Source organism: Triturus cristatus, chromosome 6 (genome assembly GCF_964204655.1).
Source record: "Triturus cristatus chromosome 6, aTriCri1.1, whole genome shotgun sequence".
Taxonomy (NCBI): domain Eukaryota; kingdom Metazoa; phylum Chordata; class Amphibia; order Caudata; family Salamandridae; genus Triturus; species Triturus cristatus.
In genome coordinates, this window is record NC_140589.1 from 216249399 (window position 1) to 216275250 (window position 25852).

Genomic DNA, 25852 nt, shown 5'->3' on the forward strand with positions numbered 1-25852 from the left:
AAGTCGAGAATCTTTTATGTGTCTACAAGCGGAGGAAAAAACAGTGAAGTGTCTCTCCATGGGTAACTACACCTGGTGTGCACGTGTTGGTAACTGCCAATAATAGCGGTTTACGAAATAGAGAGAAGCTAGAGAAGGAAGCGTGCATTAGATTAAAATTAGTGTCGTAGCCCTCGTGCATTGTAGACGTAATTACGCAATGCTCGATGGTGACGAAGTCAGAAGTAAATGCCGAAACCCCCGAGCCAGTTTTGAAGAAAGAAGATTGAAGCTCTATGAAGGAAGCCACGTTGCAGCAAAAAGGTAACTTTCCAGACATACCGATGTATCTTCATCCCGAGTCACGGGTGTGGACGCAGCATGCCGGTATAGCACTACGTAACTAATTTGAATCTAAAGCACGCTTCCTTCTCTAGCTTCTCAATATTTCGTAAACCGCTATTATTGGCAGTTACCAACACGTGCACACCAGGTGTCGTTACCCGTGGAGAGACACTTCACTGTTTTTTCCTCCGCTTGTAGGCACATAAAAGATTCTCGACTTATGATATGTGTTGACATGTAAATGTGTGGCCAATCCCAACTGTATTTTGGTAACAGGCATGTTATACTAATCATTTTGCAAGTGTTGGCAAGTAGAGATTGAAATGACTACGACTACCATGAGACCCTGTTTCTGTAACTTAAGATTAAATTGGGATTTTGCTCATTCTCACCTTTCTGACATAATACAACTGATGGCCAATTCCCATGGACTAAGCAACCTACATACAATGCTGTAATCAGACATGTATGTCCACTTATCGTTATGCTGTTCTGGTCTCCTCAACTGAAAACATTGATTTAATGAGTTACACCATAATGGTAAGGCATGAAGGTAACTCAGTTGATTAGAAGTGGTGGGTGACCCATTGACCCTGCACTGCTCACATGAAGATTAATGCTAAACATACAACCAAGTTGTGTGATCGCCTGTTTTGTAAACTCCTAGACCTTGGAATGGTCAAATACATGTTACCTCTTCACTGTGTTGCTTTAAATGTTTTGGAGATATCATTTGTATTCTTTAATCTAAAATGCAACATCTCAGGGCATCTGATGAGCTGCTTAATTCAAGTACATGTATTTAATGTCTCCAAATGTCTTGTTAACAAGTTCAATACACTGAAATATATCACAATAGTAATCTCTACCTATTTTGTTTTTCCTAGGTTTTTACTTACTGTGTCATAAAGCATTTGGATTTAGATACAACACTTCCACCAAAAACAATGTTCTGTATATCATTACAAGTCAATCTGGCAGAGCACATGGCCAGAACTTGGCCACTGAAGGGGCTCCCACTCCACCCCAGGATCAAGCCCTCAGCACTCATGGAGATCTTGATGTGGATGGCTATGCTAGTCAGCCTGGGCAGACGACAACAGTGAGTCTCACTGTGCTCACACCAACACCTCCCACCCCAGCTGCAACACCTCAGCCAACCTCAGTCCCCTCAACCTGTGTATCTAGCTCAGGTACATCCATTGTGTGCTCCCCTGCCCTAGATCCTGAAGTGACAATCACCAGCCCATCTAGAGAGGAGCCAGTGGAAGAGGGCACCCTGAACCAAGAGCACAAGCTCATGAGGGCAGGGATCGTGGAGGGTTACTGTGGGCCAGCTGAGTGAGGCTCCTGGGGCCACTCACGCCGAGGCCAACAATGACCAAGTCTTGAGAGCCTATCAGGACTCCCAAGGCATGATGGGCCAGGTTCTAATCGAAATCCGGGAAATGAAGCTGCTGCAGAGGGACATACATAACAAGATGCAGGCTGTTGGAACTGGTACTTTCTGGTTGGCTGAGGTGGTGCCAAGCCAGGCAGAACCTACAACTCCTGTCAGGGTTAAGTGATTAAATTCACTGTCTAACCTGCGCTCACCCTTGGATAGCTTGGCACTGAGCAGTCTGACGTATCACAGAGGCAATTGTTAAAGCATTGGCACAGCACTCTCACCGAATAAATACATGGAGAGTCACATAACAGGCTTCTCAAATGGTGTATGTAAATAAAGGTTATATTCAGCATACACATGAATTCACACAAACTGAACATCATGCAATTCTGGGCATAGATCACACTTGGAAATATTTCTAGCAGAACTAGGCCCAACAGTGTTAAAATGACATTAGTAATATTCACACTTGGGAAAAATCCTATTTTATCCCCAGCGCGCTTATGCCATGCGATACGTTGTCAGAACTGTGCACACCCTGGCAAATAAAACCACACTTTTCTAGGGTGCAGCCCAGGTCAAAATTATATCAGGAATGTGTACACACAGGGATTTCTAACACTTTTCAGCAGCACAGTGGGCCAAGGCTGCACAGGTAAAACCAATGTCAAAACAGAGTATTCGATAGGTAAGGAAACAAACCAGTAAAACAACACCACTGTGCAGTGCAACCATTAGCAGGCTGTTCTCATGCAGCACACTCTCCCACACTCTCACAGCACAAGAACATAGTGCAAAGGATATCAGGAAGTCCGTATGAAGCACACTTGAACATGCACCCGGCACCGTAACGTGGTGCAAATAATATCCGGCAGGGCAGTTGATAATATGAATGTGGACCCCGTGTCACAATTCCTCCCATACTTCTCAGTTACCACCCGACTAGTTAGAGTAAAAAAAAAATTACCCCTTACTATACCGGTTTAAGGCCGGAGTCAAACTTAGTCAGGGGCCCAGGGGAAAAATCTGGAGTAACTATCAGGGTAACCAGGCAACAGTTGACAAATGGGGGGCTGGCCAACACTCGGGAAATTCACCCACTTTATGTGGAGCAGAAATGAGCTAGAGGCTGTCCCAGTTTAATCAAGAGCTCTCTCAATTCGCCTTCTGGCTCCGGCCCAGTTCTGCGAAGTACAGGGAGGTCAAAAAAGTATCTCGAACCGCTTTCAATAATCCTCTGAAGTGTTCCACAGCCTAATTACTTATCCCTCCACCCAGGCCCAATCCGGGTGACACTACCTGACTGCACAAAGTCATTGGGCCAGGTGAGGAAAGGGTTGTTGATTTGCTGCACTGAGGGTAACCCGAAACACTCAGTGACTGGGGGATGCAGCTATCCATGCCCCCCCTGGGACGTGATACAAGTCGTCTGGTACTCATTGATCTGAGTCACACCAGACAGTCCAGTCACAATGAACCATGAGTCGAATTCCCTGTACCTCCCTGGAAATGAGGCACAACAACTCATGTGTGATGATACAGGTCGCACCAGACAATCCGGTTACAATTAACCCCACTTGTGTTTTCCGTACCTCACTGAAATGAGACACAACGTCTGGTGCGCGTTGATACAATTCACACCAGACTATCCTGTCCCACACACACAGTCACAAGTTCAGTAGTACCACACAAGGTAGAATGAGGCAGTACTATGGATGCACCTTCCCACAGAGGAACGCAACCTGTGAATCGGACACCACATGCAATGAGCATGCAGTCGGCGTGTGAGATGAAAAAGGACTAGCCTATTTGTGAATTTACATAGACTCAAGACTGTAAGGCAGGGTACAAACCATTTTGTTTGTTCATTAAGCCCTCACCCACCAACCTAGTTGGTGGCATGCTTCATCATCGGGACCACCCAGTGACACCGAGTGTGTCCCGGGTGTGCTTCGACGCCTGGATACAGCGGAGCAGGTATGTATCTGAGTGTGCAGTGTAGTGACGTGAAGGTGACGATTTAAAAGCTATGCAGGGATCCCAGTACCCGAGGGTAAATTATATTTTAATAACTGGGTCACTGCTAGCATTAAAAAAGGCTGTTGGATGTTATAGGAATGTTAATTAGGGTTTCCTACATCCAGGTGTGGTCTATATGTTTCAGCCAGGCCTTTAAGATTAAAACTGTCTTTCCTCAGGACCAAAGTGTGCAGGTGCAAATTACTTAGATTTAAGTGATTGTGTAATTTTGAGAAATGTGTAGCACTCGCTAAGGTGCTTTACATGTGAGAGGGGGATTCCCTCTTAGAGCATTACTGGACATACAACAAGTATGACAGGACACACATACAGGGGAGAGTCTCAGTATGGTTACATATTCACAAGACAGATTGATTGCCTATATCTATTGTGCTGTGTAAACGATAAATAAGCGGCAAATGGTGTAGCCATATTGGTGGTATGGCTAAGGTGAGAGTTATCATATGTACATGAAGTTTTGTGGTGGGCTAAGCATCGTAAGCGCATCAACGCACAAAAAAACGGTGGAAAGTGTATGAAAGGAAGATTATCCTCACGTTGGCTTGTTGCCAAACATGCCCCATGGAGTAGTCCGGCAGAGGAATGGACCCTGGGAAGATAAAGGGTCCTTAGGGGGTTAGGGCGTGTCACTCGAGAGAGATAGGGCATAGACGAGTCCTGCAACTGGTGAATCTGCACACCACAAAAGAGACGCATTTGTGCATGCTGAGCCCTAGTATGCAGGGGCCACACTCCGTAGGTGTGGGCACGATTTTGAGAGCAAACGCAAAAGGGAAGGATAGAAATAACAAACCAAAGGCAGCTTAGTTATTGCGCCTTGCAAGCTCCGTATATACAATGCTATCAAACTGTGGAGTTTGAAAGGTGCAAGAGGCTTCTCAATCAGTGGATACAAATCATCATAGTGAAGAGAAATGAGTCCCCATAGAGTCCTTTGTGACCGAGCCAGAAACAAGTGTACCGTAAACTCAGAGACTAACATGGGAAGCGGGAGAAAAAGGGAAGAGAAGAAAAACATGCCCTGCAAAGTTCGTTGTTAGTATCAGATGGAGCTCTAAGGTGCCAGTGATAGAGCGCATGCTGGGGTAACCTTGACTGATGTTGTGAACATTAAAAATAAATTTGATAAAACAAAGCAAAAAAGCAGTGGACAGTGTAATTCGGTAGGGCGCATGCATATATAATTATGGAGAGTATCAACCTGTAACGTAGAATTGATAAGTAATGCATTATAAAACTAGGTCGCAGCTCAAAAAGAAATAAAGCAGTGTTACGGTACTCACATGTGAGAACAACAAGGTGTGCCATCCCCAATAATGGGGAGGAGCGCAAATGCGTTTCTGGGATGTAGGAGAAATAAAACACAACAAACATGTACTGCCTGATTCTACAACTTGAGGTACAGGGTTGGTAGTTTCAAGGATACAATAACACCAAGGGGGCGGGGCAGTAGCATGGCCTAGGTTGTAAATCATACCTGGAGTGCGAAGAGTAGTTTGGCAAGGTTGATCGTTACTAAGTCGCTGCGTTTTTTATTGGCGCTACAGGGAGTGCGGCGTTAAGGGAGTGAACATGCCGAAAGAGCTATTGACCTGGAAGTGAAGTGAAGTTCAAAATATCTGGCTGTCATTGTGAAGTTGGGCACCATATAAGTATTGGAGGGGATTCGTGGGTGGAAGGTATCAGTGGGTATAAAGAGAGGTAAATAAGTCATTAAAGTCAGGAGCACCAAGAAAGTTCCTAGGGCACAACCTGAAAGGGGGTCTAGTCTGTGCTAAAAAGAAAATAAGGGAAATCCAGTGCATGCTGGCATAGTACCTTATGCATGCGAGTGTAGGACAGTAATAACACCAGAAATTGTCTAAATAAATAAACATGGCACGGTCGGTTGTGCCCTGGAACATAGAACATCTGGCCATTATTGTGAGATTAGGCGCCATATTAAAATGGTGGGTAGATGAGTGGATGATAGGTCTCAGTGGGAATAAAGAAAGCTAAAGAGAACATTTAAAATAGGTAATACCATGAGATTTCAGCAGGCATTGCCTAAAGAAGGTCTATTCCCTGCTAAATGAAGGATAAGAAAACCCAGTGCAGACTGACAGTCATCCCAATTGGACACATAGTGCTATGAGACAGTAATTGCACCTCCAATTGTATAAGTAAACAAAACAGGGTCGTGGCCTGGAATATAGATCATCTGACTATGCAGGGTATAGAAGCCATATCTGGATCAGGTACATGGAATGTCTTGATAGGCAATCACACGGCCTTCCATGGTAGTTGGTAAAAAGCCCATTATGCAGTCTACATGAATACGTGGAAATGTGATTATAGAAACATAGGTCAAGCAACAAAGAAGCACTCACTAATTATAATATGGCCTAAAAGATGCATAAATAGACACATCAGAGATTGTCAAAGTGTTGGGTGTACGAATGTCACATAAACCAAACTTTGGCTTTTTTGGTTTTTCACTTATTATGCACTTTCTCTGTATTTAGCCAGGAAAAAGCCCCAGGCCTGCATACCACCATGCGGCGAAACACGTGTTGGCTAGCTTTGCATTTGAGCTGTTGTTCCAGATCACCAGAATAACCCAGGTCACTCACAATAAAGAATCCTCAGGAAACTACAAATACTATTGTATGACGGTTTGACCTGTCCTATTTGTTACCCAATCAGTTCCTCCTTACAACCACTATGCATACCTGCCAGCATGTGAAGAGGTATGAGCAGAGAGATACATCGTTTTCAAGCCCTACCACACTCACCTCTCACTCTGGTAAGATGTGTTAGCAGGCAGGTCACTTCCTTCCCTTACACCACTGTGTACCCCTGTTGGTCTAGGGAGAGGTGTCAGCAGAGAGGCCACTACTTGCCAACACCATACTGCACATTTATGTTCTTAGAGATAGGTGTTAGTGGAGAAGAGCATGATTGCCTACACACGCCTGTTTGTCTGTCATCCTGGGGAGTAGACAGTCAAATCCATTCCCACACCCTATTATATATGGTTATTTTATTGGGGAGAAGTCTAAGTGGAGAATCCAGTACTTTGTTCTACTTACTAAAGAATAGAAAGGTCTTTCATGTGAGGTGTGTACCTTTCCTACACTACTGTGCATACTGCTGATCTTGGAGAAAGGTGTCAGTGGGGAGGCACTGTCCCTTTACACCATAATCTACGCACTGGTTACCTTAATGGAAGGTGCCAGTGGAGAGGCTATACTCTCCCAATACTCTACTGTACACAGTGGTTAGGCTGCAGAGAGATGTTAGTAAGATTCCAGTGTCTCTTTACACCCTACTATGCACTGTTGCCTTACTGTGAAAAGGTCTCATTGGAGAGTCTACATTCTCCCCACACCCTACTAGTGGGGACGAAAAGGCATTGGTACTGTAATAAAGGAAAGTGTAAATTCTTCCTCTACAAAACATTTACGATCTCAGGAGATTCTAGCGGGATCGTATAAAAAAACCATAGTGGGATACCCACATACTACTAGTGGGGACAATAAGGCATATGTACTGTAATGAAGGAAAGTGTAAATTCTTCCCCCAAAAATGTTTACGATCTCATGAGATTCTTGCAGGATCATATAAAAAACATAGTGGGGTATATAAAATATTTATCCAGAGAAAGAATACAGTACAGAGGCTTGTGTGCTTGCACAGTCGAATACTGACACCCTATGATACAGAGCTATTATGTATTGAATATAGTTTGAATATTTGAGCTTGGGAGACTCTTGTGAGAGATGGGCAAATATACGGGTGGGAGCAGGCATTTGGGTCCTCCTGCGAGACTCTTGCTGGTGTCAGTATTCCAAAAAATACTGAGGGTGAGGGTGCTACACTGGTTGCCAAAAGTCAGAAAATCCTCCCAAGCTGCTTTGTATAACACACTTGGTATGAGAATGGTTATTGAGTGTGTTTGAGAGGCACATGATCGTGAATAACTTACCTTGATCACAAGGGGGTTCTGACTCTACGTCCCTCATGGCCCATGTTATGTTATGTTATGTTATGTTATCCAGAGTTTTGTTAAGCGCTCAGCTACTCAGACATGAGATGATGCCATTGTCTTGGTCACCTTTAGCTTGGGAAACCCAGGTGACACTCTAGGGGCTTGCTTTCACAAATGCAGTGATGTAATTCCATAATAGATGGATGCTGGGAAATGCAGTGGTCACTTCTTGTTGAGATGAATACTGGGAGATCCAGAGATACCTTCTTGTTGATGACAATGACAAGAGAAACCGCAGTTACTTACTTCTAATACAAGTTCTTCACCATGGGTATTCCATACATAAAGGTAGAATCTCACACATGAGGAAAGATATTCTACCATTTATGAATATTAGAGAGAATTCAACGGTGAGAACTGGCATTCCATCTGAAATTTGCTGTTGAGTGTATTGAAAATTATTTTCAGAATGCACCCTTCGTCACCCATTTCGTGAAACTATAAAAACACCTATCTGTACAATGTGAACATTATTCTGGCTAATGCTTTTTCAGCTACAGAGTGTACAGATCTGAAGAAGGACCAAGCTTTGTCCCGAAATGAGTTTTGTCGATAAATAAAAGAAAGCAAAGCAAATAACAACAAAGAAAGCAGACTGATATTGATAGTGAAATTGCATCCACATAAAAGGACAAATGTAGTGTTTGAACTGAGGAAAGCATTTTTATATTTATTTAATTTAATTTTTTTAATCTTATTTTTGTATTCAACAAACAATATGGCCATTCATATTCTTGATTTTATGGAAAGAATTACAAAGACAATGCACTGGTTTAGATACTGACTAAAATACCTTTTGCCCCAAAACTTAAAAAATTATACATCATAATTCGGAAATCAAACAGTGTTACAGATAACTTTTGTCATTTTCCTACCACCATATCTAATGTGCCTATATTTTTAATTTTTTATTATAATTTGTATATATTCAATGAACTAAAAGCTACAATTTCTATTTTCATTTTCATTTGCAAACTGTTAATCACAACACACAATTGCTGGAAGCATCATATGTAATTGCAGACAGACAATATGAATCCCCTTTATCTAAAAACCAAGAAATAATGTCACATTTCCTTAAGTGTTTTGTATTATATGTAGGTGAACCAAATCCAAAAACCAATCATTTAGGTAGAAGGACTGACTACAATGAATTGTCAAAGTAACGCGAAAGGAAATAAAATAAAATACAGATGCAAGCTACACCAAATTAAATTAAGCCATTATACACAAAGGAACAACCACAAGTTTATAGTAAGTTTGTGACTGCTGAGACTCCACAGTAGGGTCAGAGAACTCCACACATAAAAAGAAAGGCATAATATTTACCTATTGTTTCAAACATATTTTAAGCTGTTTGTCTTCTTAAAATTCCAAATTGTGATTTGTATTTGTCATTCAGAACTGAAAGTGACATCAAAGATTTAAAGAAGAAGTATTGACAAAGGCAATGGGCCCCATTTATGGTTTTTTTTGCCATAGGGCAGCCAGCAGGCCTTGCTGCTGCACTGCCCTACGGCAAAAGAAAAGGGCAGGAATGCTCCGTATCTCCATTCCTGTCGTTTTCCCCTACGCTGGCACACAATGGGCTGCTGTGCGCCTACGCAGGCACCTTTGCACCATGGTGCAAGGGTGCCTACGTTGCGGGTATGCTTATTCTTGTGCAGGAAGGGAAACCTTCTTTCTATGTGTGCTGCAGAATGCTCTACATGGCCTTATAAATATGGCAGTGGCACAATGTGCCGCCGAAACGTCAAAAAAGTGACGTTCCGGCGGAGCAATAGTGCCGGTGGGGCCTCATAAATGAGGCCCAATATGTCTGGCTTAAATATGCTGAAGTGTGCAAGCAGCATTTATGCAAGCCTCTGTTGGAATATTAAAGTCAGACTTATTGGTTTTGCCCATCAGCGTTCCAGCAGGCAAAATATGTTAACTGTGTAAAACATGCTTAATAAGTCTGCAACAGAAAACAAACAAGTATTGCTATCTGTACACATTAAAAATAATCTGACAATGATTTAATGAGTGATGATTCTGTGTACATTTCAGATATAAAATAGCCCCCTATGCAACACAAGCACTCCAGAGGAGGTGGATTGATACTACTAACAGCTAGTAGAATGAGGCGAGAAGAAAATACTCCTCTGGGCGCAGGCAAAGTCCACTCAATGTGCATTTTACAAACAAATGGTAAGCATAGATCTTGCCAACAGCTGTGTTGTCAAGCCAGAGCAAAATGGGCTGAATTTTGTTTTACAGACCACACATATGTTTTTGTGTGTCTGTGTGTGTGTGTGTATATATATATATATATATATATATATATATATATATATATATATATATACGTATATGTAGATGCACCTGACTATCTCTCCCTGCATCCTCCTATGATTTAAAGAACTGACTAACCATAATACCTTTACACCTTCATACCTATATACATATACGCTTAGTTAGCGGTGTCCAGTGACCCAGCAGTGATTCTGAATAGCTTACACTCCAAGTTACATGTATACCTCTCAATCCTACCTCACAAGACCATAAACTTTATACATGCCGATTCTGCCCCCTTTCAGACCTGCCTTACATGTCTATTCCTTCCTTCCCATCTGTCACATACATGTACCAACTAATCACATACACAGCCCCCTTACACATGCAATACTGATGCTCTCGCCCCTCTACACACTTTTGCTTCTTCCTCCATTCTCTAACTGTATTAAAGGCAATATATTTGAGAATCACCCCATTGTGGATGTGTCTCAATTAGTGATAACTTTTAAGGATGTTTTTTTTATGTTAATGAAAGTAGAGTTAGTCAGGGGATGACAAAGTAACAATTGTGCTAGTACTTTCTACTCGTGCCTCTATGGTGGGAGAGCGAGCAGAGGACCCTGTCACAGTGACACATTCCTTTAAAGAAATTTTCATTCAGAAGGAGAGGCGCCTTTTGAAATACATACTTCAAAGTCCTGATAAAAGACATTTCACATTTCCTCTTAGCCTGCCTCAGGTTTTCAAGACATATTCGGGAGCTTCCCCTTATGCTCATATTACTGTCCTCATCCCCTCTTCAACCAGTGAAAGAGCTTCTGTTAGTCTCCCCAGGGCGACCCATTGATGACCCAAGGCAACTCAAAACCTACATGCAAAAAAGTTTTGCAGAAGCTGTAAGATCAATTTTAAGTTTTCAAGTTCCATCAGGCGCACTGTAATTTGAATAATTGATGATGGTCAAGTACCGCCTCTCTGAAATTAATATGAACTTGATCGGATATATATATATAGAGAGAGAGGGAAAACACAAAGAAGAGAGCGAGATTTCCTAAAAAAGCCTGAATAAATATTTAAAATCTATCAGTATTCTAAAAACATCTAAAACTAGCTTCATATGGCACTCGTTGTCAAAGCTGTCTGCAGCACATGAAGGCATGATTTAAATACCTATGATCTGCACAAAAGCCTGAGATGCAAGTGATTTAGCATCCAACAAACTCGAAAAATGATCCTTCTTACGTTACGTTCCAGGGAGATGTTCCCCTAAAGACTCCTGCCCAGGCTAGACCTGAAATGGATATCTTCGCAGACTACCTTTGTTTACCTATTCAAACGTAAACATCTATGCCATGTGGCACTGCCTGTACAGGATGTCAGGTGCAGCCCATCAACTAAGGCCCTCGGTAATGGTTGGCCGGGGCAGTATCTGCAAGAGGAAGGGGGGGTGGGGGAGGCATTAGTTGGGGTGTGACACAACACCGCTCCTTGCAACTACAGTTTTTCGGGTGCCTCTGGGCCCAGATTGAGTGGTTCCTCAAACTCCAGATTCCATATTCATAGGCCAGGAGACACCGGACTGAAAGCAATCTGTGGGGCAGTGTCACCCCCTACCCCTCCCCCCCCATTACCACCTGCCTGGATCCTTCAGCATGGGGTAATGGATGAAGCTCCCCCTCAAAGAAGAGAAATGCTTTCCCTCGGCCCCAAACAACCATTCTCTCCTCTGTCACCTCCCCTGGGGCATAAGAAAAATAACCTGTAACATTTACCATCTGGTCCGAGCAGGTGCTAACTATCCTGGGGGCTCCAAGCAGGTGGTAAAGAGTGTGGGCTGGGACTCGTTAATGCTCCCAAAAGGGGGGACTGCATGCGGAACTGGACCCTAACAGGCCCACATGTAGGGGCCGATTCACAGAACTAATTTGAGATAAAATCCTAAACTTGCTACTTTTGGTATTCACAGAAGGCATTTAGTAGTAGTAAAGTTAGGACTCCTAACTTTACTACTACTAAACTGAGACAACATCCTAACTTTCGGTATTCACAAAAGGCATTTAGCAGTAGTGAAGTTGGGAGTCCGTAATTCCTAGTTGCGTTAGAAAAAATCATATTCCGTGTTAACTAACGGGAAGACACCGTCCGAATAGATAATAACTAAGACCCTGGAATGTCCCTGCTGGGTTAATGGGGAACTCGTGATGAGGCCTCAGCATCCAAAGTTCCATTCAAGAAGCCCAAGAAATATTAACTTGGGAGGGACCCTTTTCTTCTCAATAGGTCAGTTGGTCAGAAATAAACTCTTCTTTCATAGGAATACCTGGAACTGATGTCCCGACTGACAGAGTCTTTTCACTTTACAGTTGCAGCCTGATCCAAGTTGTATCAGTGCATAAGTGTTTATTACTTGTTTAAATATATGAGCCATCTGAATGCCTACGTGCATGTGATATTCATGATACAATGTCTTGTGGAGTCCAGAACACACATTGTTCGAAGTCTCTTCTTCATCTCGCGATAGAAATATCGGTGCATCTTATTGTCAGTCCTTTGTTGAATAAGTTGTGATGTGTTTTCACTTCAATAGGACTGGAAGGAAGAAGAATGACTATGGACACCTGCATACAAGTAAAACAAAAAGAAAAAGTTATGTTGGTACCCCAGAGCATGTGGTTTCAAGCCACCTTTCTGACTGCACAGTTATTTGCTTTGTGGTTATTTTAGAAGTTTTCCATAAAAAAATAAGTTTCTAAAATTATAAAACTCTGATTTATAGTAGATGTTAATCAGCAGTCAACATATGAAGCCGCAAGTGGTCAGCTGCCTTTAATAAATCTACACCACACTCGGTGGCCACTGTTGTAGGTAGAAACCTACAAAACTCCTATTTGAGAAAGAGTAAATGCCCAATAACATGAACAACGAAATGTAAAAACTATTATTGCAATTGTAACTGCAAATACATTCAATTTGCTAAAGGCACTCTGTATGCATGAATTGTAGCGTGAAACGTGAACCACCAAGCTATTGCTAAATGTGTAATGGCGTTCCTTTCGCGTGCTGCAAATGTATAAGAAGTATACATTAGAAATTAAGCTGTCTAGCCTCGATAAGCCTTGCAATAGTATAGCCTACATCATTTTTAATCAGCGTCCCTCGTTAGATAGCGTTGAGGGATAGATGAGAGAAGACTAAGGGGCTTAGTCAAAAAGAAAAACTTAAACGTACAGGCAGAGATGTACCTCAATTTCTGAATGTGTTATAAAGTGAATTTTTTACATATTTGCAAATTTTCCAAATAATGGTGCACATGCATCAAAATAGGCAATTGCAAATCTTTAATTGCGATTTTTAAAGAATCGCAATTAAAGAATCGCAATTGTCTATGCATGTAGGAATCTCCAAAAATGTTGCGATTCCTAAACATTCCTTAATAGAGACTTGCAAATTGCGAATCGCAATTAAGGAATTGCTACCCATTCATTCCTATGGGCCTGAAATTGCCATGTGACCACATGTTGCACACACGCATGCCCCAAGGGCATGTGTGTGTGTAACAAGTAACTTTCAAAGTTTTCGCAAATTACCATCCAGTTTCATTAGATGGTAATTTGCAACCCCTAATGGCAAAATCGCTACTTCATTTGCATCATGCATTGCATTTAAGGAATCACAATTTGCGATTCCTTTAATGCAATCGCAATTTAAGTAATCGCAAATTCTGCGACTACTTACATTGCGATTTTTGCATTTGGAATGATGCACCCCAAATGCAAAAATACCGGTCGCAAAGGAGCAGATTCTGAGAATCTGCCCGTTTGTTACTGGTTTTTTCGTTGATGCATGGGGCCCAATATGCCTGGAAAGCTACACCTGGCGTGGAAAATGTGGTCCACACTTTTCCATTGCGATAGCAGTCTTGACTTTGATGAACAAGGGGCTGATTTACAGTTTGGCAGAGAGGGTTCTTTGTTGCAATGGCAACAGAGTACGTTCTCTGTCAAACTCACAGTCCGCCCACCCAAATTACAGGTGGGCAGCCTACTCCGTCTCTGATCTGTACATACTCCTTTGACCGCCCGATGGAGTACCGGCCATGGGGTCTGCCATCTAATAGTCCTGAACATTGGGAGTGGGCAGTCAGATGTCTGAATGACCAGCAGACATCTCTATATTTGTGAGAGGTGATGTCTGCCAGGCTGATGGAGTAATTAACGCAATTTACTCCATCGCTCTGACTGACTTTACTTTGTCCTCCAAACTTTACCTTCTGTAACTCGCTTTCTGTTGGATACTCTATCTAACCACAGATTCCTTACCTTTGGAATGTCCCCAAGTGCCAGACTGTATCTGGGGAACTTCAACAGCAGTGCTCCTGCGCCAGCAGGTGGAATCGCTTGGCGCTGCTTTGGCTACGTACCACCCTGGAAGCAAGGGAGCCAGCCACATTTAAAACCTCATGTGAGCACTGATGTCAGTTTTTTTATCTCTTGCCTTATCCACACCCTCAGACACAGAGTGTAGAAGAATTATTCGTGATAGTGTGAGTATTACTCATTCGGGGCTTTTTCACATGTGAAAGGTGCCACTCACAGAAAACGGATGTAAGAGTGCAGTAAGTAATGTGTAGGTATATCGAATAGCTGCTATGAACAGCATTACTGAAGGTAAGTAACTTATTCTTCTTATGTATACCTCCGACCGTAAACTCCTTAGAATAGATACCAAAGCAGAACCTTCCAAAGGTGGGGGGTCTGGGAGTGGGCGCAGACCAAAACAACCTACAGTGGTCTTCTCATCGGACCTGGCTGTGAAGGAAGTAGTGCTTAGGGAACATGCACGTTGCAGTCTGGTAGATGTCAAAAACAGGTATCCCTTGTGTCAACACGGCCCTGGTAAATCTTGCTCTGAGATTTTCAGGGGACTGTTTTCCTGCCAGTGTGTTGCAGATCTTGATGCCGATGATTATCCTCCTTGATCGGGTTCTCCATTGTACTGCTCTATATTTCTTTACACCTGAAAACTGACGAATGTCTCTTCATCCACCTGATGGTCTGTCATGCGATCATTACAAAAGCTAAACACCCTCTTTGAATCCAGGCGATGAAGCGTCTCCTCCTCTTTCGAGGGTGAGGTGGATCAAAAATTTAGACAGAGTGATTGATTGCCCTTCATGGAAGGGTGTTCTAACAGCTGTTCTATTTCTTAGCACCAATTTGTCCGAAAAGAAGGTGGTGTCAGGGAGGGTAGGAGCAACAATGCCTACAGTTCACTCACGCTGTGTGCTGATGTAATGGTGATAAGGAACATTCTTTACAACATCAAGATCCTCAAGTACAATTGTGCATAGCTTGAAAGGGTGTGCACACCAAGAAGCCGCCTTGTGTATTCTTGCAGGAGGTGCCTGCCCTCCTGCCATAACCTAAAGACCCACTCCCACCTCCTGAAGACACAGGCCGGCCGTGACCAAACCGTGGGATGGCCACAACACACTACATTTACCAGCAGCCTAGAGGCGAGGCCAGCTGTGAATAACTCTTTCACGCCTCCAGTGCAAGATATAGGGAGCCTGCAGGTCCCTCATCGCATGAAGCTGCCTTGTATATTCTTGCAGGAGGTGCCTGCCCTCCTGCTATTGCCTGAAGACCCCCTCCCTTCTCACGAAGATGCCGACCAGCCATGACCGGACCGGACAACTACATCTCACTACAATTCCCAGCAGCCCCAGAGGAGGGAACAGCTAGGACTATCTCTTTTGCACCTCCGGCGCAGGATATAGAGTGCCTGCAGCTCCGTCATCGTGGGAAACTGCCTTGTGTATTCCTGCAGGAGGTGCCTGCCCTCCTGCCATCGCCCGAAGACCCCCTCCCTTCTCCTGAAGGTGCCCACCAGCCGTGACCGGACCATGCGACCACAGCACACTACATTTCCCAGCAGCCCCAGAGATGGGGCCAGCTGGGCATACCTCTTTCGCACCTCTGTTGCAGGAGATAGGGCACCTGCAGCTCCTGCATCATGGACCATGTGCGGGAGGTACCCATGCAATGCCCGGGCCAATGGCAGGCCTGTCAGTGCATGGAGTGCTGGCCCAACCCTCTTTTACCTGACCCTACCTGGAGGTACGGCACCCTGCTGTCCCTGAGCTGGCCACTATCCCTGTTCCTGCACTGCCTCCTGTCCCTCCGCTGCCTGCTGTTTCTCCGCTGCCTGCTGTCCCTGTCCTTCCTATCCCTGTGCTGTCTCCTGTCCCTGCACTGCCTGCTGTCCCAGCCTTGGTGCTGCCTGCACCAGAACCATCCCCAGGATCATAAATGGAGGCTGTAGCACGACCACACAACAGATGCGTGCTGAGGGAGCATGCATCACCTGTTGTGCAGCGTCCAGTGCCAGGACCCCTGCCCCCTCACCCGATGGTACAATGCCAAGAAACTCCTGGACCCCAGATGTTGAAACAGCTGTATTTCCTCCTACAAAAGATCCCGTACCCCTCCGGGCCACAAGTCCAAGACCACCCCGCGACCGCTCCACTGTACCCGGCTTAACGCCCACTCACTCTGCAAACACACCACTGAAATCTGGGACGCCCTTACCACCCTCTCCACAGACATCACCTTCATCATCGAAACATGGCTCAACTCCTCCTTGAACCCCAACATCACCACCACCAACCCTGAATGCTACAAGATGACACACCGTGACAGCGCCAACAAACAAGGCGGAGGCATTGCCATCATCATCTTCAAGGAAACCATCAGATGCACCATCACCAATGAAAACCTCACATCTCGCACAGAATACCTCAACCTCCTACTATAAACTAATGCAAAGACCACGATAAGAGGCACCTTAGCCTACAGATCCCCAGGATCCCAAGCAATATTCTGCAATGCCACCCGCAATCTCATCGCCCCCTAGCAATCGACTCACACCACTACCTCCTACTCGGCAACATCAACATCCACATCAACAACCCCTACGATGCCAACTCCATCACCCTCCTGAAGAACCTGAACAACTTCGGCCTCACCCAACTGACCACTGAACCCCCGCACAAAGCCGGACACACTAGACCCCATCTTGACCTTCAGCAACAGAATCAGATTCAGCCACAGCACTTGGGCTGAGAACAGCATTGTACACTTCACCATTACCAATGCTTAACACACCATCACCAGTCAGCTGATCTCCCACTGCAGCTGGATCAAGGTCACTGAAACTCAGTGGTCACAACCCTCACCACCTCCCAGCCCGATGCCTCAACAGACCTCAACCAGGCCGTCCAGAACTACGCTGCCTGGATCACCAACTACGCCGACAGAGTCACCCCACTGAAACCTACAAAAACCAACAAGAACCCCAAACATGCCAGCTGGTACACCCCAGAACTCATGACCACCAAGTGCAACTGCCACAAACTGGAGAAACGATGGCGTGCCACCAAGAACCCCACTGACAGAGCTGCTCCAAAACTGCCCTTAGCAACTACCACTGGCACATCAAAGAAGCCCAGAAAGCTGCTATCACCACCTGCATAGACACTACTACCCACCACACACACAAAAGTTTCAAAATAGTCAAAGAATTCTCAACCCAACAGCAATAGAAAACACCATCCACCCTTGTCAAGAATTCTGCAACACCTTCTCAGACTACTTCCACAGCAAGATCACCAACATCTACAACAATTTCAACATCCAACCCGCCACTATCCACGCCGACGAGCTCAACCAACCCAGCAAACACCAACCACGCCTTTAGCATCTAGTCACCACTTACCACCCCGAACACCTCAGCCATCATGTCTTCCATCCACTCCAGGACACCCACTCACCCCTGCCCCCACCACCTCTACAAACTAACCCCGTCAGCACACAACTTACCAGCATCCTCAACACCTCCATCTTCACAGCAACCTTCCCGGAAAGATGGAAACACGCAGACAATAGCCCCTTCCTGAAGAAAGCCTCCACTGACCCCAACGATCTAAAGAATTATCGTCCGATCTCCCTGCGCCCTACCTGGCCAAAATTCTGAAGAAAGTCATCAACCAGCAGCTCACCGAATTCCTGGAACAAAACCACCAACTGGACGCCTCCCAGTCAGGATTTTGTGCCAACCATAGCACTAAGACTGTGCTGATTGCCGCCACAGACTGCATCAGAACACTCCTCGACCATGGAGAAATGGTGGCACTGAACCTGTTTAACCTCTTTGCGGCATGCAACAAAGTCGCCCACAACACCCGCATAAACAGACTCCACAACATAGGCATACACCAAGATGCCCTCAGCTGGATCGCCTCCTTCCTCACAGGACACACACAGAGCATCAAGCTGCCTCCCTTCATGTCCGCACCCAAAGACATCATATGTGGCATTCCATAAGGATCATCCCTCAGCCTCGCCCTGCTTAACACCTACATGACTCCCCTCGCAGCTGTCATCAGATCCCACAGACTCAAGATAATCTCATATGCAGACAACACTCAACTGAGCCTCTCACTCACCAAGGACCCTGCCAGCGCCAAACCCAACTTCAGGAATGCCATGACCAACATAGTCAAATGGATGAGAGACAACTGCCTACAGCTCAACTCTGACAAAACTGAAGTACTGATCTTCAGGAAGAACACTTCTGTGTGGGAGCACAGCTGGTGGCCTACAGAACTTGGACCCACAACCACATCAACCAACCAATGCTGTACCCTCAGCATCCACCTCGACAGCCAACTGGTCATGAAATGACAAGTTAGCGCAGTTGTCTTCTCCTGCTTCCACACACTTTGCATGCTCTGCAGAATCTTCAGATGGATCCCAACCAACACCAGAAACGAATTCACTCAGGCCCTCGCCACCAGCCCCCTCGACTACGGCTATACCCTCTATGCTGGCATTGCCATCCAGCTCCACAGAAGACTCCAGTCCATACTTAAAGCTGAAGCCAGACTCATCCTGGATCTTCCCCAACGACCCCCAATTGTCACATACCTGAGAGACAACCACCGGCTCCCAATCCAGAAAAGATGCCAGTTCAAGATCCTCATGCACGCCTACAAAGCCTTCCATGACTTAGGACCTGTCTACCTCATCCATCAACTGAACTTCCACCAATCCGCTAGACACCTATGCTCCTCTTCACTCACACACACCCCCTGCATCCGCCACACCTGCAGCTGCTCCTTCTCCTACATCGCAGCCAAGACCTAAAACGACCTCCCCCTCCAGCTCCGTTCACCCCCCTCGCTGGAACACTTCAGAAAGAGACTCAAGACCTAGTTCTTTAATGGAGATACAGTGCCCAGATACCCCTAGGAGTGTTGCGCTTTAAAAATGTGGATTGATTGATTTAAGATGTGAAAACAAGTTTCAAGTCCTAGAGACGCATCATGTATGGCTTGAGAGGAAATGTGTCAAACATTTGGTGAAGTGCATTACAGCTGGTGATTTAAACAAGGTTGCTCTGGGGCATATTTAGTCAGATTTCACTCAACACTGCTCAGTAGGCGAAGTTGCTGTGCTTAGTTTCATGAAATGGAGAGAACTGAACAGCTCCATATTTACAAGGATATAGCAGAGTTCAACTTAATCATAGCACCGGGGCACTTGTGGCTTCCTAGTGTCAATGGAGGCACCTTTGTGACATGGCATAAGGGTGTCTGCGTTATGAGCAAGAGTGTTTTTGTGGAGGAAGGTATACCTTCCTGCACAAACACAATCCTTACAGGTATATTTCTCTTTTTGGGAGGAAATGTGCAGTGGCTCAACTGTCTATAAATCACACTAGCACTTTTTCCCCAAGGAGTCAGTGCTCATTGAAAGGCAATTCATTAAACATGCTGGCACATCACTTGAACATCAGGTGGAACTAACTCATGCATGCCATCTAAGCATGATGCTGGTGCCAATCTCCCTGTCAGTTACTTTGTTAGTATCCGCGGATGCACGGGATGAATACTTCAATGCAGCATGATTATCATGTAACATCTGATTCAGAGAAGCTCTGCGGTTCTCTGGCACCACTGGTGTGGTCTTGCTGGCCATGTCCCAGGGAGGGTGAGTATACCCCAGTAAACAACATTTATTAATGGATACAGGGGCCTAGCTTGCAGAAGAAATCATGCTTTGCCAAATGTGTTGAGCCTTTTGGATTCCATATTAGGATAGTTGGCTGGAAAGTAGTTAGTATTGACCTTGGTAGTAGAAGCCTGCTCAATGAGGCTCTCAGGCATAGGGCACTTGGCTAGGAAGTCTGAATCGCTGGATGGAGGTGTATTTCATTGGGATACTGACCAGCTGGTGGGCAAGATCAAGGCTTGGACCATGATGCCATCAAAGCATGAGGAACAGCAATCTTAATTAAATAGTAGCAAGGGCTCAGGTGATGTTGTTTGTTTTTCTCTTAATGAAGGACAACCGCAGATCTAACACCTCAGCATACTTCTGGACCACCAGTGCAGATGAGGGACTTTTTCTGTTGGTGGCCCATGTGCCTATTCAAGCATTGTGTAAATCCAAGTATAATACATCATCAGTATAGGGGGGGAGTAACTCATGCCCTCCACTTCATCATCAGTATCATGAGGTTCCCTGTGTGATTCTTGTAAAGGGTTAGAAACAGAACCAAAAAGAAAGTGGGCCTCTGCAGATGTTTGTGAGGCATTGGATTAGAGTCCAGCAGTATAACAACCATTTGTGCTTTCGTGATTTCGTAGCATGAAATCAGTCAAGCCTGAGCTAATGCCTGTTTGAGATCTGGCATGGGTGTCACAATCGGGTCTGCTACCAGTGCCAGTGAAGTCGGTATTAGCGTTGGTGCAAAAGGAACTGGCATAGGTCTTGTGGGTGAGATGCAAGTCAGTACCAGAATCGAGAGGAGCCTGGGAAAGGGCTTAAAGTGTCAGGCCCTGCAATGATCTTCTACAATTTCAGCCCATGCTTCCTGTAAGCCTTGGATATGATCCTTCGTGTCTGTGCACAGCATCTACCTTCATGTTTGTCCCCCAGAGAACCAAGGTTTCCCCCCTGTGCCCTTCAAGAAAGACCCCCATTTAACAGCAACCATTCTCAACACGTAGGGTAATTTAAGTTTATCCGTTTCACCCAAAGACAATGCCATTCAAATATTCCTTGTTTCCCTTTAAATTAGACTTTTGTACAACCTGTCACTCCAGTGGTCCCCCTCCATTCAGGGATAAAGAGGGAGTGTGGTTTATATCAGGTCCAGTTTATGACCACTCTGTCATGAACACCAGAATCAGCGCCATAAATACAAAAAGCAAAGTGTCAAAATGGAACAGAGTAAAGAAATATCACCAATGGAGTCATGAACTTCCTTTCATGAAGACTTTCCAGGAATTATTGTTCAAGTACAGCGGAGGATATGGAGAAAGAAATTCAAAGATAGAGGACACTATAACTTGTAACTGAGGTCAGTGGTCTAGACTAAAATCAAGCACAAGCTGACCAAGGTTTCATCGAGCTTTCATGAAGAGTGTGTCATGTACTTTAACTGTTTTTCTGACAAAATAAGTAGTAGTCTAGTTGGTGCACCTACTCCTTGAGAGAAATATTCAACAAAATCCCCATTTTCCAGTTATCGCTACCCATTTATTTAGGTGTGCATACCAAGGGTATTCCTAATTTTTTCAGTTGAGAAAGTCTTATGATATTTGCTTGTGTTTATATTTTGGATATTGGAAAAGACAGCAATATTTTGATGAGAGAAGTATGTTGAAAAAGTGTGCAAACCACTTAAATAGAGACAGAAATAGGAAATTGCTTACGCGGAGTAATCTAGAGTACATTTAAAGATGTAAAAGAATGCCACATTCAGTATTTTCCATATGTTCAAAATGTCAAGATTGATTAATCAAATGATATTCTGAAAATTCTAATGATCATGTCTGTTGGTATGCCTGATTGTAGATGCTGAACAATACCTAGTTGCCCTCTCCTCCAGAAAGTACAATCAAGAATGTGGTGCGGATATGGAGCTTTACTAGGACAACATCACAGACTACTGAGTAATATATTTCCTCTATTTTGGTTCGATAGAGCCATAAAAGGTAGAATGTAAAACATTTAGAATTGAGATATAATAAAACATACAAATTCATTTTAAACATTTTCTTAGGAAATACAAAATCATGTGGGAAATTACAGACCAACAATACAAGTCTCATCACAATTTAAAATTCCTAATAACAATACAAATTAGTAGAGTATATTTAAAAACAAATCCCAAAGCAAATAAGGTCAATTCAATTCCTGCAAATAAATTTAGGTAAGATATCAATGAAAAGGATTTGAAACCAATCATAAATACATTTGTGACAAGATATTAGGTGTGAAAAGATATGCTTTATCCTTATGTGCCATATGACCGAGAGATATCTTGCGATTGAATACACCCCACAGTCTCTGATGTTGGTTTACAAAGAGTAATATTCCAGTGTAATTGCTGTTTAGCATAGCCCTTACAGAAAAATAACAAGTGTTCAATCCTCTCTGGTACTTGACAACCCACCTGGCACAGATTCAATATAATTGCCTTTTTCGTCCTGGAGTGGGTAAACATGGCCAACGATAAGATGCCCAATTTAAATTTTTTATAAAGTGCAAGTGCAGCAGGGTTAATAACCATATTCAGGTATTACTCATACTCAGGTACACATTTAAACATCAAGAAGGAGTCTACCAGGGTACCAGGGGAAGCAGCAGAAAGTTTAGCTCCTAATACAAAATTCCAAAAGGACATTTCTGGCTTATCCTGAGCACCTTGGGGTAATGCAGAAGGCTGCAGCCAAAAATCTTACAGACCCAACTTAAATAGCCCATTTTTACTATGGACAAGGCAGGGAAACCTCCCAACATGGTAGTCATCTAATACGACTCTAACACAATCCCTCTAGAGACCTAAATCGTCATTGGTCCAGACCCTTATCCAATATTCCATAGGTCGCAGCATAGCAATGTCTGAAATGAATAGTAGGTTTAGGTCAGGTCTAATTAGTAGCGTCGAAGCACTGGTGGGGAATCTAAAAAGGGTCTTTATAAAGGTATTTTCAGTTTTTTCGAGTGTGTTAAGGTTACAGTGCCCCTACTAAATCTACCCCATACATAGCTACACCACAAGCCTGAATCTTATATATCTCCAAGGGGGGGGGGGGGGGTAGCAAAAGTGGGTGATAGATTGGCAAAACTTATGACAGACCCTGCTCTTGGTTTTAAAGTCATAACACTTTGCGCCCAAATAGTAAAACCCTGTGCAATGCCTCCCCCATAAGGATACCTTACTCTTGGAAGTTTTCCTCTTGGCACCAAAGACCATGTACTTAGTTTTGTTACTATTAATTTCCAGGCCAAGCTCTAAACAAAAGTGTTAGATTTGGCCAGAAGAATTTATAGATGAGGAGTCTTTGATAATAACAAAGTATTATCTACAAAAAGGAAGCACAGTATTTGGTAATCCTTTACCTTTGGGGATTCATTTTCACCATTTAAAAGATACGGGATGCAGCATTTATATACAAAAGAAAGAGCGTAGGGGGCAAAATACAACCTTGTCTTACTCCTCTCTGTTTTCTGTCAATTCCCCTCTGGGCCCCTCTGAACCCTCATAAAACGTTCTGTATTTAAAGCCTGTATTAGGGACAATAGTCCGTGCAGACCCCTGATCTTATGCAAAGCCGCCCAAAGTATTGCCCTTGGTGGAAGATCAAATGCAGCTTGCAGATCCAGAAAGGCAACATACAGCAATCCACGATCAATGTCAACTATCTTCCACATAATAGACAGGAATCTCACAATCTGATCAATGGTACAAGTATTGGATCTGAATTCCGCCTGTAAGTGGTATAACACTTTAGCTTGGGAGATCCAGTCCCATAGTCTAGATAAAATGTGCATACTGTAGACTTTCTGGATATTGTCAATCAGACTTATGGGTCTGTAGTTTCCCAGTGTAGATTTGTGGGCCTGAATTGCATTCAAAGTTTTTTTTAGCATAAATGACTTGACCTTCTCAGTCTCTCTTGTTTATCTCAATCCCCTTTCCCCTCTATGAGTGTATTGTGGCTAATTTTAACTATTCAGCTGCATGTCATCATGGAGAGCATTTTAATTCAGATTTTGACACTGTCAAACCAACAGGCACAATGTTTGTCTGTCACACTTGCTGCAGATCCTCTCCTGCACCCAGTTTCCTGAGTTTAGAGAGATTTCTCAACAATCATCTCTTTCAAGTTCCCTCAAGATCTCAGCATTCCAAATCTTGGAACCCATCTTGGGCCAGATACTATGAATACTGAGCCCTATATTGCAACTGTTGCTTGCCTTTAAATGCCCCAATAAGATACTATAGGAAGAGAGATTCACCTGATCCTGAAGTGGAGCTATTGTTGCAAGAGACTGCTGTAACCCGGTTGGTGGCGATGACATCAGGGAGTGTCCTCCAATCATTGATAGACTCTGAAACAAAAGAAAAAACAATACAGTAAAGCAAATACTCCTCCTGTGAAGATTCAAGACTGGTTAGTGCGCTACATTGTTTTGAAAGATGTGGTGAATGGCGACTTAGTGAGCTTTATGAATAAAAGTCAGGAGAGGAAGCAAGAAACTTTTGAAAATCCATCACAGAACATTTATAAGACAGTGAGACAACAAGAGTGGACTATTGTTTTGTCATTGACATTTTCACACACTACGAATGTATTTAAAACAAATGGACTAGCCAGAGGTTATTGATCAGTATCTTATGATCACTATGTTTTTAGACTTGTGGAAATCTTTGCATTGTTATTTCGAATGCTAAGCTAAGAAATTAAAGATAACTGTGAGTCTGTTTTTTGGAGGACACGGTTCGGGGCAGAAGATCAACATGAGGAATTAGATATGGGACATGTCCATGAGAACACAGCGTTAAGAAGAAGCTGTAGCTTCTAGAAACAGGTGAATACCTGTGCTGTTTTCTTTTTGTCTCACCATACCCATGCCCCTATTGAACTGTAGCCATGGTGCTGTTGTGATTCCCAATACCCTGAATACAGCTCACTTGGGAGTGGACAGACAAGTGTTGCTCCTGCAGAACTCCTGGGTTTCACTCTGGATATTAAGCTCATTTATATTTGCTAATCTGTAAAAGGTTACACATGTCAGCACACCTGGGCTGCTAGGTCAGTCACTGAAATACTCATTGATTTCTTTATGTATTTCAAGAAAGTAATACATTTATGTAATGCCTAGGAGTAATCACAAAGAAGGATATCACTGACTTTTTTTGAGAATTAAATAACTCCAAATGTTGGAAAGGTGATGCACCCTAAAAAAAGGGGGATACTCTAAGAAATACCTTCCGGAGGCAACTGTTTATGTTCCAGGACCTGCATGCCTTTCTGGCAATGGCAACTAGTTATGCTATATTTTAAATAAGTTTTATACGTGTACAACACAAATAAAAAAAGACTGTGAAACGGAATAGATTAATGTAGATTTTTTACACACTTTCAGTCATGAGGCCTTTCTTGCCCAGACTTTCACAAAATATAACCTTCACTAAAGTATTTAAAAATGTTTAATGTTTAATCAAATACATAAACAAACAAATAAATAAAATAAAATAAAGATAAATAAAGAGCATAAGACTATTGGCCCCATTATTATTGAGCTTGATAAGTCCTCATGGATCTCCAATCCGAATATATCTACTGCCTTTTAATCCTTTTATAAAACACTATATAAAGCACTTCTTTGATGGGCTTCCTATACCACCATCTCTTACAGACACATTTGCTG

At 43.6% G+C, this 25852-nt stretch overlaps 1 protein-coding gene across 2 annotated transcripts in view; it reads right to left on the minus strand.

Moving 5' to 3' along the window:
* Window positions 1-12517: 12517 nt before the first annotated feature.
* The window catches only part of LOC146816669 (adhesion G protein-coupled receptor F5-like), a 675219-nt gene continuing 661884 nt past the window's right edge, over window positions 12518-25852 (minus strand). For both annotated transcript variants that reach the window (XM_085610569.1, XM_085610570.1), the window contains exons 21-22: window positions 24437-24529; window positions 12518-12679 (exon numbers count right to left, since the gene is read on the minus strand). In XM_085610569.1, the coding sequence (XP_085466695.1) occupies window positions 12642-12679; window positions 24437-24529 (131 nt within the window). In that variant the 3' untranslated portion in view covers window positions 12518-12641. The remainder of the gene's footprint in view (window positions 12680-24436; window positions 24530-25852) is intronic.